This window comes from Pleurodeles waltl, chromosome 5 (genome assembly GCF_031143425.1).
Source record: "Pleurodeles waltl isolate 20211129_DDA chromosome 5, aPleWal1.hap1.20221129, whole genome shotgun sequence".
NCBI lineage: Eukaryota > Metazoa > Chordata > Amphibia > Caudata > Salamandridae > Pleurodeles > Pleurodeles waltl.
In genome coordinates, this window is record NC_090444.1 from 111695239 (window position 1) to 111710219 (window position 14981).

Here is a 14981-nt window from a genome sequence, read left to right on the forward strand (position 1 = left end):
AGGAGTGTGTGCGCACAAGCCTAAGTGTATGGTGGAAGTAATTTTGGGATTCCAAGTGTATGTGGCAATTAAAGATGGTAGGGAGCTCTGTGTAAGGCTTCCAGGGTCACTGATCATACAGTGGCCACACAATCTCTGTTTAGAGGAGGCCCCCAGATATGAACACTGCTGATTAGTGAGCCACAAGTGTAAACACTTGTCTCCTTGTCTCCATCACCAGTAGGTTACTCCAAGATATCTCTTCAATCCTAGGAAAACCTGTGGACCAGCATGGCAGACAGACATGTGATCGAGGGGCAGCACTCTTCTAGTGGCTATTCCTCTACAACGAGCTATGGCTAAAATAGAGCCCTACTCAAAAAGAACATGTGCTGTGTTTTCCTGTGCCAAATAGACTGCTACTTTGGAGAGAAGATACTGTGCTTTTTCAGGCGAGTAGTGCTTGCTTGTTGTGACAAACCCAGAGCATGAGGTATCCACAGCAGCTTAAGGACGCAATCATCCTACATCTGCCTGGATCACCAGTGTGCTCTATTAGGACCCAATAGAATATCCCTTGGACTGTGCATATTGGAGAGTAAGCTGAGGCAAGGACCTGCAAACTGTATTTTGATCCAAGTGTGGAAGTGGAGATATACAAATTTGATTGTCTTTCCATACACTAAGCACTGGCGTGTTTAGAGCATTGCTGGGGCCAATTCTCAGGACCAGTCCTGTGGGAACTCAGGCATCATACAAACTTGATATAACTAAGGACCTGATTAATGTTTGGCAGACAGAGGCCAGTCTGTTGAGGTGGAGGAGGATATTACCTCCACCACCCTGATGGACTAATAGGCGATCATGACGACTGTTCCTTTCAATGTTCATAATGGTTGGTCGACCGTCGCTCTTGATTTCAATGGCCAACTACAAAAGTTCAATTTTTTTGTTTTTTAGAAACAAAATCTCAAAGTGGGAAATTGTTTCTGAAAAACACTAGTGACGCATGCACACATAGAGCCTTATTCACAAAGGTGCAAGTTTAGCATTGTTTGTCATTCACAAACTACAAGTGTAGTTTTACCTTTAATTTCCTCACAACTGCATAGAATTCTACACATAAAAAGCCTCTGCAGTTGTAAAGATACTACACATAAAACTACACTCGTAGTTTGTAAACCACACAAAAATAGTAAACTTACACCGAAAGTGTAAGTTTACCTTTATGAATAAGGCCCTTAAAGTTTTCTCCTAAGGTGTGGGGGATCATTATTTATTTTTCCTTCACCACCAGTTTTTTTCTGGTTGTGAGGGACAGGAAAAAAAACACTACCCCACCCACTCTAAGTAGGGTGGGTGGGTTAACGTCCTGTCTCCAAAGGCTCCTACTCCATCAGGCTATTTGAGGAAGTATGCTCCGTCAGCAGAATACTTAAGGTCCTCCAGTCTCTAATTGATGTGGACAGATCAAGGGTTTGGTGGGCATGTCAAATTTGCAACAGATTCCTTGTCCATCAAACTCTAAATTGGGCTGTAAATTCTCACAGTATAGTGCATAACAAGTTTGTGTGGCCAACACAGGGATTTTGACGAACTGGTTCAACATTACGAAGCACAGGGCAATGGATGCTGCCCCCTTCTCTGCCTTCAGTGTCCATTTTGCAGTTTTGCATGCAGGTTTATAATGTATTATTCTGGCCAGTTTGGAAGTATTCACAGGCATCGTACTAGGCTTTCGTTGAAGGTGCATCAAAACATCACAAATATCTTTGAAGCTTTGAACAATAGCACCAATCCCAACAAAGCAAACAAGCAATGCGTTTTCTTCTTAAATCTGACTGGTAGCTTACATTAGCATTATGCTTTTTACTGCCATGGCTGTGCTCACGAGCATACTGTGTGTTCTGCCCTCACTGAAGTAGATGTTCACTGATCTGGGTTCCGTGCTCACAAAGTCAGTCTTTTTCCATTATGTGAATTTAGGACTTGATCATTAACACCTCCATGGACTTACATTGGCCATAGACTTCAATGGTGAAGAAAACCTAGGGACTGATGAAGAAAGCCATTTTACAGTTGCAAAGCTTGCAATTTACAAATCACAGGCTTTGCAACAGAAAAATGGCTATTTATTATGTACTAAAACCATTTTGTGATTCAGTAACAGGTTACCGAATTGCAAAATAGGTTGAGAAACCCATAACTAATGGCTATTTGGAAGGGGCACATTTGGAGGGTCTCTACCAAATGGTGGTTGGTTAAGGTATGCATCAATGTTTGGCAGTCAAAATCCAGTCGCAAAACATTGAAGGGGCTGATTTAAAGCTAATTTATGACATAATATGGGATCTGTATTTTGACGTACGGGATGTCCGTCACCGTTGTGATACAGTAACCTATCTGCCAAGATCTAAATCAGGCTCTGAAATTTTTCTGACACCTCAAAGGAGGTGGTAACCCATTCACTAAGGAAAGGGCTCCATTGGGGACCTCCTTCCCTTTGTGAATGTTAAAAAACAGTTTGTTGGGGTGTACACAGTGGTCGATGGCACTGCTGCCAACTCTCAAAAAAGCACACAAACACAAAACAAATCTTTTTAATTGCAATCCTGTTTCCTTTAAGGAAAACAAGCTGCATTAAAAAAATACTTTATTTATGGTGTGATGGTAGACATGGTAATCTGCTAACCCCAGCTGGCCACCATCCCTGTGATGGCATCCAATAAAAGTGTGACAAAATTTGTAACCTATATCATGGCTATAAATGAGGTAAGTCATATTGCATCCCACAACAATTCAGAAGTTTGAGAATTAACCTATCACTACATACATCAGTTCACAAAATTCCTTTTAATTTGCAAAAAAAACGGATGCAAAATTTGCGACCACTTTTGAGAATGGAAATGTCATCATCCGCTCCTGTATCACTTATCGTTAATATGATATTGTGATAACTTATTTGGCCAGATCTCTGGTAAGAAGGGTAGACAAAGTTTTGCTTTTCTCTGTGAATCGTTATTTTATTTTTAGTATTAAGTTTTATGTTTAATAACGTACTTTGCTGTTTACTGAGTAAAGCACTTACTAAATGACTACAAGGATAACCTTACTTTGGTATATAACTGTTGGTTGTGTCATGCATCATTAACTTTCATCGCCTACTTGAGTGAGTCTTATACTGCTCCACTCCTGGGAATCAAGTGCTAGGAGGGAATTCTTGGTAAGTCACTTAACGATCAGTATTATGGTTGGCACAAGGTACCAGCAATAAACAATTCCTTTCACTGTTAGACAGTCATCACCATATCGATATGGATGATACCCAGCTCCAAATACATCATCAGAATAATCATCCCAGCAGGCTACAGGATCCAGGACATGGAGGGGACATACAAAAGGCAGGAAGAGATTTATAATTATTCACAGGTCTTTCTGCCTTTCTCTATCAGTGAACAAACATCCCCTCTCATTCTAGCTCCTCATCTGCGACTTCTCACTCTCAGCATCTTGGATAGCCTTCTTCATACTGATCTCTAGATGCCTGAGACCTAACAAGAACTTCAGAGAAGAAATGATACTCCTCATCATCACCACCATTGGTTAGTATCCACACAGAACATTTCTTGGAGATTTTAAGCTACACAGCAACTCCCCCACAAAGACAACAAAGAAATGCATCGATACATCAAGCAGCACATCACCAAATCCACCCATTCCAAAGCCAATAGTACCCTCAACCAAATACAAAAGGCATCACCATCAATCCACTCTGGGGGCCTAATGCTCATGCAATAGTCTGACTACTTCACTATCTCTTACTGTACCCTCCACACAACTCTATAGTGTCCAAGTCAGCCTATGAGAGAAAAACCCATTCAACTCCTCCAAAGACCTCCCATGGACACCCTCAAGAATATCTTACAAACCTATTGAAAACCATCCAGACCACCACATACATTAAAATTGTCCTCAGTGCCTAAACTTTAAAACCATGTAGAAATCAACTCCCCCTTGAAAACACAACTATCTTTAACACAAAGCTTGGGCAACTTGTTACATTCAAGAATCTTCTAACAACAAACATGCTGGAGATATACAGGAAAATAATTGAATATAGACCAATGCCCTTGAAAAGCTCACTCACCTCAAAGCTCTCTGATCTGTATTCAGTTCCCTCATCACCTTAACCAAAGCAGCTTCTACAGAACTACTATCAACAAAGTGACCAACACGAACAAATCACTTTTCAATGCTGTCAAGCACTGCATCAACCCACTTTCTGGCTCTCCCATCCCTTAAACATTTGAACAGTGCAAAACTATGGTGCATACTTCTCAAGGTTTTGTGTCACCCTTGTGCCACGCAAGGTAATGGAAGGGTGGCGCAAAACCAAGATGGTATTTACCAAGCCACGCAAGGCCACCTTCCGTGGTCCCCATGGCTTGGTAAATCTGGAGTAATTTGCCCTAGGGAGGGTTCCCCTGGGGATCATCAGTGTTCCCACGCATCCACCCGTGGATTTTGGCTCATTCCCAACTACACCTTATGTAAATGAATCCATGTATGTTGTTTTGAAACTAGAGAGAGGATATACTTGACTCCATTATGTGAAACAAACAAGAATACCCTTTAAACTAGGTTCCTAGGTTATCCACTCATGTTGATTATTTCTAACTGGCCACAGAACATGCCAGTTGGACATACCTATGCCTACTCATTCTGTTGGAACCATATTGTGGATACATTGGGAATGGATCTACATTTTAATGCCCTACACCTTTTTCGTTTACTAGCATTTAAATAATAAAGGGTATGTATAGTGAATGAATAAATAAATATGCAAATACATTGGTCATAGACAAGCATTACATGTTAACGCGTTAATGTTGTATCCGGGATGGGGCCTGTGGGGAGGTGCACGTCTGTACCTTATTGTTATTCTGGAAAATGTTGCTGGTAACTCACTTCATTAATTCTTTTTAAGCTTTAACTTACCCAGGTGGGTGATACACAGTGCAGCAAAGTGCCTCAAAACAGGAATCACTGAATAGCACTAATTTACTTTTTTTCTTCTAGAACGCAATGCTGTCACGCTGGGTGCTGAGAATAATCCTGGGCATAGGTTTGATGCTATCCTTCTGCTCCGGTCAAAGTGGAGATGAGTTGTTGGAAATCGGTTCAGGTTCCACCATTGATGAAATGAGGGACAGCGCACAGCAGTTTAAAAATGAGGCGTACGGTCCGGACCACTGTGAACTAACATTTCATACCCAGCCTCATCATGAACCCTGCAGAGGTGTAGAGGAACCATCAGCATCTAAACAAGAACTGCAGTACCTCAAGGACCTACTGAAGGACACAGCCAGGGTCCTGCAAAACCTGCAGTACACAGTGAGGACAGAAGCAGGTGACCTAAGCTACCAAGAGGAGATAATGGAAACCATCAGAGGCACCAAGGAAGACAATCAGGAATTCCATGTGACCTTCAATAAGGTGTTCAGCGAGTTTCAATCTCAGATGGAAGACGACTCTGTAGATACCGGAGAGGAGAAAAAGAAGTAGGTGCAATCCAAAATGTTACAGCTCTTTGCAACCTCAATGTAAAAAGTAGTGCTGTCATCAGCTCATCAATGATGTCCTCTTGTGTTCAGAGCCCCTGCCTATCTCTTTCTATTACTAGATCCATCTCCCCTCATCTCACCTGTTTGCACTGTTAGTTTTTTTTACCTTCTTCGATTCACCACCCATAGTTTTATTAGGGCATTCTACATAAGCCAGAAGAAGAGGTAACTACAAATGATTATCAACTGCTATAGCTGCAGCTTTGACTGGTGGACACATGCTTGATGTTGCTGGCCACCACATCCAGTAGAAGGCACCTTGCATACCCATGATGAAATATCAACATCAACGCTACTGGCTTATTCTTTCCATTGTTTTAGAATGCTAAGATGTTACCTGATCGAGTTTGTATTTCTGACTGTTTTGCATCTGTTTAAAGAGCTATTTTTAATGGTTGTATATTTCTTGGGATAAAACCTAAAACTGAGTAAGGATGGACATTCCTTCAATACATCTTTAATCAGTGCTTTTGACATGTTTCTGCACCCCCTCAATATTTTATGCCATTCATCAGGATAATGCTTTTTATGTGCACATTACCCTGCTGAGAATAGATCTTAGATTCCCTCCATTGACTATAGTAGGGATCTTTATTTTATAACATAATTCACACCCCCTGAAATATGCATTAAAGAACAGTGTAGTGCTTAGCACTTGTTATGATGTGATTTACTTTTACTTCTTCTACTTACCCCATAGTTTTTGGGCCTGTTAGCCTTAGTGTTTCACACTCAAAACTCCCAATTCCTTTTATTGATTATGGGGGAGTGATCAGAGGACTTCGCAATCTTTGCTTTTCTCAAGAGAAGCATTTCTATGAAAAACATAACAACAATTTTAACGTTCATTTATTACTATTCCTTTACCTTTTACCAGTTGTTTACCTCTGTGCATTTGGATAGAGATATATTTTTACTGACTCCACCCTTAGGTAAGCATTGACTTTTAATGTGTTAATAGTTGCCTTAGTTCCTCCTCTTGGGTGACTGGGAGCATGTCTTCATATTTCTGTCATTAATTCCAACTATTGTTATTTGTTAGCCTTGTTTCACATTACACTGGCTTCATACTATCAGTCAATGTCCCATGTGAAAAGACTATGCCTGAACACAAATATGAGCGTACCTCTTCTTCCTTTGTAGGTGTCCCATGATGGCCCTAGATAAAGCTCCATTTTTATAGGTTGTCCATTGTAAGAGTAATGAGCTTCAATATTTGTCGATATGATGCAAAGCTCTGCTTTAACCACTGGACCACACTTTTTGTACTATTTATTGTGTGTTACTCAGGTCTGTATTTTTATTGAACCCATGTTTGAACCATCCTGGTGGAGCTCCAAGCTTTAGAGTACTTGTCGTATCATGAGTTATATTGCTCATGACCACAGAGTTCAATATTCTTAAACATAAGTCACACCCAGGTTGATCAGTTTACTTTTTGGTTTTCCAACATGATTCACAATAATGACAAGGATAATGTCCAGTTACATGTGGTAAACCCCACAGTGTATTTGCACTGTGATCATTCTACCGAGATGGCCTATACATTTTGAATACTTTGTTCCTGATGCTAAGGACTTATTTAACAGCAGAATAGGAGGTTTCCCATTAATCCTTATTAGAGTTGATCACTTCTATGAAGGATGTCACTATTTAAGGCATCCAGCTCCACTGCCCAAGACTGACATTTTGTGTGGAGTCCATCCTCTGTCTGCAGATCACTATGATGTGGAGTTTGAAACTATCCCAGGTGCACCATATAGAAAGAGTCTATGCCCTTCTCCAATGGAAGTCTCTGTTGTGTGGTGGAGCATATGTAGCAGCCAAACGTTTGCAGAGGTTCAGTGAGTTTCATTAATGGGTGCTTGGGCCCTGAGTGTCCTCACAATGTTGCCTTGCTCTACACCACTTTACCCTTACAGTGAAGGACCTGGTGTTAGCAAGCACCCAAGGTGTTAGACCTTTTCTCACAATCCAGCCTTGCTGTCGCAGACTCACAATCACCAATAATGCAGCAGTTCACCCCATAGCCCAGAGGTCTGGTGGAGTGTTGTGTCAAGTAGAGAAAGCCATGAGTCAGAAAAAAACAGGTTTCTCCCTCTTCAAGTCCATTCCCTTGAGTACTTTCTTCTCAAGAACAGATTTCTGCAGCTTTCAGACCATAAAGAGTGAACATGCTGGTGAGTTCTCCTTGTAAAGATGTTTGCGTGTAGTCCTCTTTGGCATGCCAGATAATGATGCTCAAGCCATATGTCTTTGCCTGAAATTGTTCTCATAGCAACTAGCACTGGGAAAAATTAATCATTTTGTTTGCACTGCTGTACCAATACAGCTGATGGTGTAGTTGCCATTAAAGTTATGTCATTATTAGCCCTTACCAGCTACGCTGTATAGATACCCCCATCGTTAGTTTTGCAAAACCATATTATCAGGTGTGTCAGAAGAGCACACCTTGCAAAGATTCACATCCAGAGCTGAACACCCATGTTTGTTTTCAGCTGCCAAATAGTAACAGCGTAAACAAATATACTTATGTCATGTTAAGTTATTCATTTTATAGACAGCAACAAATACTCCAAAAGGTGTCCTGGCACTAAAACTGAAGATTCCCAACAAAGATGTAGCTACAGGTAAAGCCTGGTGCAATTAAAACATGTAAAGATACTTCTCAAAAAAAGACATAATGCAAACTAATCAGTGCCAAAGAGCCAAGTTTTTCTAGCTTTTCTGAACTGAGGAGCAGAGAGGGGTTTCTCCAGATGAACAGGAAACTCCTTCCACAGTTTTCCTGCACAGCTGGAGAAAGCCTTGCCTCCTGTACAGCTTGAGGTGACCCGTGGCAAAAGCAGCAGATGTTTGTCAGGCGAGTGCGGCAGAAGAGAGGGAGTGCAGCCACAGATAAACCAGGCCTATTTCAGGAGCCGCTTTGTGTACGATGTAGAGTGATTTAAACTTCACTCGCTTTTCAACTCTAAGTCTGTGCTGATGTTTTAGGGCCTCTGAAGAGTATGACCAATGAGGAAGGCCCACTGTCATCTTGGCTGCCACATTCTGAAAGCCTTGTAATTTTCTTAGGAGTCTCTTGTCTGTTCCCAAGTAGGAGTTGCAGAAATCCAGGCAGCTAGGAATTGTCACCTCGATCACCACTTGTTGGACCTGCTTGGGAAGGAAGAGAAGGATCTTCTTCCGGACGGTAAGTAAATGATGACAAGTTGAAACCACATGATTGACCTGAGCCTTCAACGTTACTTTGGGTTCAAGGTAGATGCCTAAATATTTTACAGCCTTTTCAGAAGCAGGGTGTACCAACCAAGAAGGGGGACAGAAATTGGGAGGCAACATAATCGGGGTCGGCCAATGTTGCAGCTGCAAAACCTGTTTTTTCAGAGTTAAATTTGAAGGCATTCTGCTGCAGCCAACTGCATCCCACTGACCTAAAAAATCATTGCCAGCCCTAGCTGGAGTGATAATAAGCTGAGTGTCTTCAGCTTAATTCATGCATAATACTCCAAAAGGTTTTATACGTTTCAGGCGATACCGTATCTCCAAATTAAACAGAGTAGGGCTAAGCACAGAACCCTGTGGCTCAGCTTGATGCACGGACTTAAAGTAAGAGGGGAAAGGCGGCAAATAGACTGCCTGTGTCCTACCTGCCCATCAGGTAGGATCTACACCAGTCAAGGACAGTGTCTTTATTCCCAGTTTCTTGTAACCGATCCAGCAGAATGCCATGGGATACAGTATCAAATGCTGCTGACAGATCTAAAAGAACCAGTAGAGGGGGTTCATGCTGGTCCAACAGCATTTGAAGGTCATTCACCACGGCCAGCGCAGCTGTTTGGGTGCTGTGCAGGGGAAGAAAGTCTGACTGGGTGATGTCCAGCACCTGACTCTGCGCCGGTCACTCAAGTCTCTCATGTAACAATCCATTCACGTACTTTTCTAAGATTTCAGATGCAAACAGAAGTAGCAATATAGGAAGGTAATTTAAGTGAGCTGATGGATTGACGTTAAGTTTTTTTAATTGAGGGACAATTAGGGGTGTCTTCTAAGCGTCAGAGGCCTGCTAGAAGGGCAGCGATCTATTACATACCTCCCTTAATGGCAATTCCGGAGTGGCAGCCATCTTCTGCCACTGAAAGGGAGCAAGGGATCTAGTGGAGACCCAGATTTCAGTGCCACTGAGATGCTCTAAAACTCTGTTTCTGACATGAGTCCCCAATGGTCTAAGATCACAGCCTTATTATTATTGATGGGACCATGGGTCTTAAACTCTGACCCTGTTATTTTAGTATGGTTCAAGGGCATCAAGGATTTCCGTCATCTTGGTCTCAGAAAGGTTTGACGACTTATCCATGATCTCTTGCGTGTGTAAAATTGGACTTGGGACACACTTAGAAGCCTTGGCAGAACTGAATGCATTCAGGATTTTAGAGGTATAAAATTTCTTCTTTTCACAGATGATCAGTTGTTTGTATTTCCTCTGTTTGAATCACAGGGCTACTTTTGATGAGTCAGTATACTCAACTCACCACATGTGTTCTTGCATCTTAGCTGGCTTCTTTAAGAGTAGGGAAAGACTAAGGTGCAGAAGGAGTAGCCTGGGTCTTACTCCTGGCTTTTGCCCGTAAATCCATATCCACCGCCGATTGCACCCAGTTTACATAGTTATCATATCCTACTGATACGGTACAGTATGTCCAGTATTTCCACTGGGTGACATGTATATCAGAGCTCTTATCAGCTCAAAGTTGTTCAATTTCGACCAAGGGCGATATTTATATTGTGAGACCATCTGCCTCCCCATGCTGTTTCCTTTCCCTGATGTAAGTTTCTGTGAGAGGACCTGGAAAGGCATTAATGAGTGGTCTGTCCACACCTACGGATGCCTTCTTCACAATAGATGTAGTCTTCTGCCCCAAAAATCAAATCTACCTTGTTCTGCTTGATATGAGTAGGATCAGGGACTAATATGCCCAACCCAAAATCTGACATTACCTCAAATAGCCCGGCCACTTTAGGGGAGGCAGGTGAATTTTCCCAGAGATTAAAATCACCTAAAACCACCAAGGTGTTATAGGTCAGATAGGCAGATCCGACCAGTTTCAGAAAAGGGTTGATGAAAGCATCAGTAGGGCCTGGAGGGCAGTAATAAAATAAACATTTAAAGAAAGGTCTGGGAGATGAAAGAAAATCCCTGGGTCTCTGCCATGGACAAGACGGTAAGGGCCAGATGTACGAAGCATTTTTCAAGTTGCAAAGGGGCCGATTCGCCGTTTGTGACTTCAAAAAATGCTTTTTGGGATGTACAAAGCCCAAACTACGATTGGGTAACTTGTTACTGAATCGCAGTTTGGGTTTTGCGATTCGGTATTAGGAAGAGGCGTGTCAAGGGCGTCCCTTCCTAATACCAAATCCAATTGGTATGTATGATTGTTTTGGAACCGCGAATGCGGTCGCAAAACAATCGCAGTTAGCACCAGTTTCAAACTGGTACTAACCCATTCGCAAACAGGAAGGGGTCCCCAGGGGACGCCTTCCCCTTTGGGGCAGCGAAAATATTTTTTGAGAGCAGGCAGTGGTCCCACGGACCATTGCCTGCTCTGAAAAAATGAAAAGGAAACTTTTCATTTTTGTTTTTGAAATGCAACTCGTTTTCCTTTAAGGAAAACGGGCTGCATTAAAAAAAAACTGCTTTATTTAAAAGCAGTCACGGACATGGTGGTCTGCTGTCTCCAGCAGGCCACCATCCCAGTGAGGGCGGCCATTGCCAATGGGGTTGCAAATTGCAACCCACCTCATCAACATTCATGAGGTAGGTCATTTGCGACCCCATTGGGAATCGCAAACAGTGTAAAGTACACTGTTGTACATCCGGTTTTGCGACTCGCAAATTGCGAGTCTCTAAGACTCGCAGTTTGCGACTCACAAAACCGGACCTTTGTACATGTGGCCCTAGGTTCTTAATCATGAATTGTGAACTGTTCCTTACTATGATCGCTGCACCACATCCCATTCGATTATGGGGCCTTGTCCTCGGTGTGATGTTATAACTGGCTGGACAAAGGTTAGAGAGTACAGGCTAACAAGACCCCGTGAACCACATCTCTTTGACACACAGGACCTCAAGATTCCTCACACTCAGCAGCTCATGTAGCTCAAAGGTGAAGCACACTGCCGACTGTGCATTTATCAGTACACATTGGATATTATGCTGAGGAAAGGGCCCTAGACCTTCAATAATTGTTCAAAGTGATTATAGATTCATTAACCTTACTGGAGACCTCGCTAATGGACATATTAATATGATTGCTCTTTACTGTCTTGGTCCCCCAGTTTATTGTCACCTGGCACCCCTGGAGACAGATTCACTTGGTAAGTTAATTCCCTTCCCTCAAGCCCCCCTAGATATCCAGCAAATGCTTCTTGGTGTATGTTATTCTAGAAGATGGTCTGCCTCTGACACAAAAAGAACAGCATGGCTGGGTAGAGAGGGAGCAGCAGTTAGATCGTCACTCCAAGATGGCACCATAGGTGTATCTCTGAAGAGCAGTGAAATTATGTCCCCTCGCGATGTAGTTTCCCGGCACAAACAGCCCAACGAACAAATGCAGGTAGGACGGGCTCCTATTCCCCCGCCCCTCCCCCCTGGCCCCATTTGCCCCTCCCTCAAAAATGTATAAAGGTGTGCAGGTGCACAAGTTAAAAGCACAATAATCAACAGTTAAATTAATACAGGATCAGGAGTAGCAAACACTTGGCCAGGGACCTTTAGTTCTCATGGTTGCACAGCTGTCCCCATTAAATGCATTGGCCTTTAATTCTAGGAACACATGCATAGCCTTCATCATACCTGTATTTGAGCCAATGTTTATATATAAATGTACAATAAATAAAAGGGTCTGTATAACATTGTTAGTAAAGCATCAAACGCTACATTTATGCCTGTTCTGTTACAGGGGTATCATTAATTGATTTAGAGGTTCACCAGGAACAGTGATATACTTACTAACCGTCATCTCTCAAGTGGAAGGGCGGTCCTGTATAAAAACAGTTTTTTTTCAAATATATGTTTTGAGGAGTCTTAGCATGTGTCTGTGTGTGTGTTCATCTCTATTACAAAGAGGACACAATGATATGGAAATCTTTAGAGTTTGTGTTATGTATTAAATGGAAGATGTCTTCAAGTTAAGAGCCCTACTAACAAGCATTGGCAAGGCTATCATTTGTAGCCTGATATTTCTGGCAATATTGTTTCTTGAATTGGGAAGGTCTTACAAGTACGGATCAGAACATGAAAAAATATGAGGCCCAAATGGAATGCAGCAACTTTAGTTGACCTCCACCAAAACCAGTGCACGATACATGTTCAACAGAACAAAACAGAATTACAAAGCACATATTACCTATAAGACAAATGTTGGTGGATGTGGCATGGACTGCCAGACCAATGCCTGTTTGAGACAGGTTGCCGTCTCCCTACCAATGCTGCAGATCCTCCAAAATGTGAGCCTTTGCGTTAGAACTATGCTCTACATAAAATGGTGGGCTCCAGGATTGCTTCAATCTCTCCAAAATGATTTCATAATCAGAGTGGTTTATTCCCTAGAAGAGATGTGGACTCAGATAAGTTGAGCTTTCTTTAATTGGGGTGGATATTTACCTCAAGGGGAGTGGCCTCAGTCAAAATAACTGTTGCATATTTTTATGTTATATTTGAAAGTTGTGAGTGTGTACAGTGTGCAAAGATCTGGTGACCAACAGAGAATAAGGTCAGAGCTGTGATGAGAGTCAAATGTTTGAGAGTGGTAATTGAGAATAAAGTTAGTTTAATTCCAGATCTTAATACTGATCTGAGAAGGTTTTTTCTTTAATTTAGGCTAGGGTATAACCGAAGAAAGGCTTTAGAAAGAGCTATAATGCAATGTCAGGATAGGTTTCTAGGTGTTATTGGGCTGATGGCTTGAATTCTTGATATGGCCTAGAAGGCGTTTCGCAAAGGCGTTCGTAGTTGAACCAAAGGGCTATTTGCTTTTTGAGGGATGCTAATTCTGCTTTATTTTCATAACAGTCATTCAAATAAGCCACAAATTTATTGATTTGGCTAAAAGTGAAGATCTTAAAAAGCTTTTGTTTAGTGAAGGCTCAGTCAAGGGCTTTTGAAAATATATGATGACCTTCCAGGCCCCTGAAAAAGAACAGAAATCGGATGCTTTCGGAATGACCAGGGAAAGAATGGTCCCACCATCAGCCTTAGGGCAGAGATGCCTTAAAGAATTCCAGTAATGGGTTTCTTTCCTCAACTGACGAGCACAGGTAGAGGATAACCGGCTTGAAGAAGAGCACGGCAGGCATCAACTGTGCAAGGTTAAGTACGAGTATGCAAAGAGTTTTCTGGAACTTAGATAAGGTCAGATTTCTCCATTTGTGAATTTGCATTTTGGTCTGCGTTGGATTCTTGATGCTTCACCAGGGTTCAGAGTCCAGTCAAAGGAGGATACCAATGATTATATCCTGCTTTTGTCTCAGGAACTGGAGGAACTGGAGGAGTTGAAGGCTCAAATTGAAATGGCAATGGATTAATTAGCAAGTTTAGGTTTTGTAATTAACAGAGAAAGTCAATGTTGAAGATTAGCAGGGAGTTGGATTTCTTGGGGTTCCATTTGATGTCTTAAGGGCTTTGTTGAGAATTCTGGTTCGGAAAGTGAAGACGATAAAGGCAGAATTGAGATTGCTCTTGAACAAGGAGGTGTTGAACTTGAGGGATCTGGCTTGTGTAATAGGGCTTCTGTCTTCCTCATTTCAGGCAGAGTTTCCTAGATTCTGCATTACAGACAACTATAATGATTGAAGGGGTGGAGTCTTCATAGAGGTTTATGGTACGGGTGCCTGATTGGCTCTGACAGAGTAGGTTAGAGAGTAATTGCTCTAGTGGTGCTTGGAAAAGGAGTTGGATCCTTTGGAGGCATCTGTGGTTGAGCTGGTTACTTACTTTATTCTGAGCATTATTCTGAAGCGTTGTGTTATTGGACACATTGCAATGTTCTGTGAGCAAAGTATATTTCACAACAAGCTGAAAGTAGATGTTTACATCTAAGGCGGCAATTGTTTATTTCAGCTCTTTGTTTTTCTGGATTCTGTCTTTTCATGTCCTTGTTCTTATTCGTTAATGTGAATGCACTCATGTTTCATTTGTTAGCTTTGAGGCAGGGCTAATTGGCTGATGGGGAATCTATTGGTAAGGATTCTTGGTGTCCAGGGTTATGAGAGGTATTGAGTTGTGAACAGCTGTGCACGGTTCTGTGTGGGATGTAAATGTGATTTTTCATTTATTTCAGTGTTTACCTTGAAATAGTTTTCTGTCTCTTAACTAGCTAA

The 14981-nt window shown here is 41.9% G+C and overlaps 1 protein-coding gene across 1 annotated transcript in view; it reads left to right on the forward strand.

Moving 5' to 3' along the window:
- The window catches only part of LOC138295435 (uncharacterized), a 225410-nt gene that overhangs the window by 157518 nt on the left and 52911 nt on the right, over positions 1 to 14981 (forward strand). Inside the window, exon 2 of the mRNA XM_069233732.1 lies at positions 5059 to 5540. Coding sequence (XP_069089833.1) covers positions 5059 to 5540 — 482 coding nt within the window. The remainder of the gene's footprint in view (positions 1 to 5058; positions 5541 to 14981) is intronic.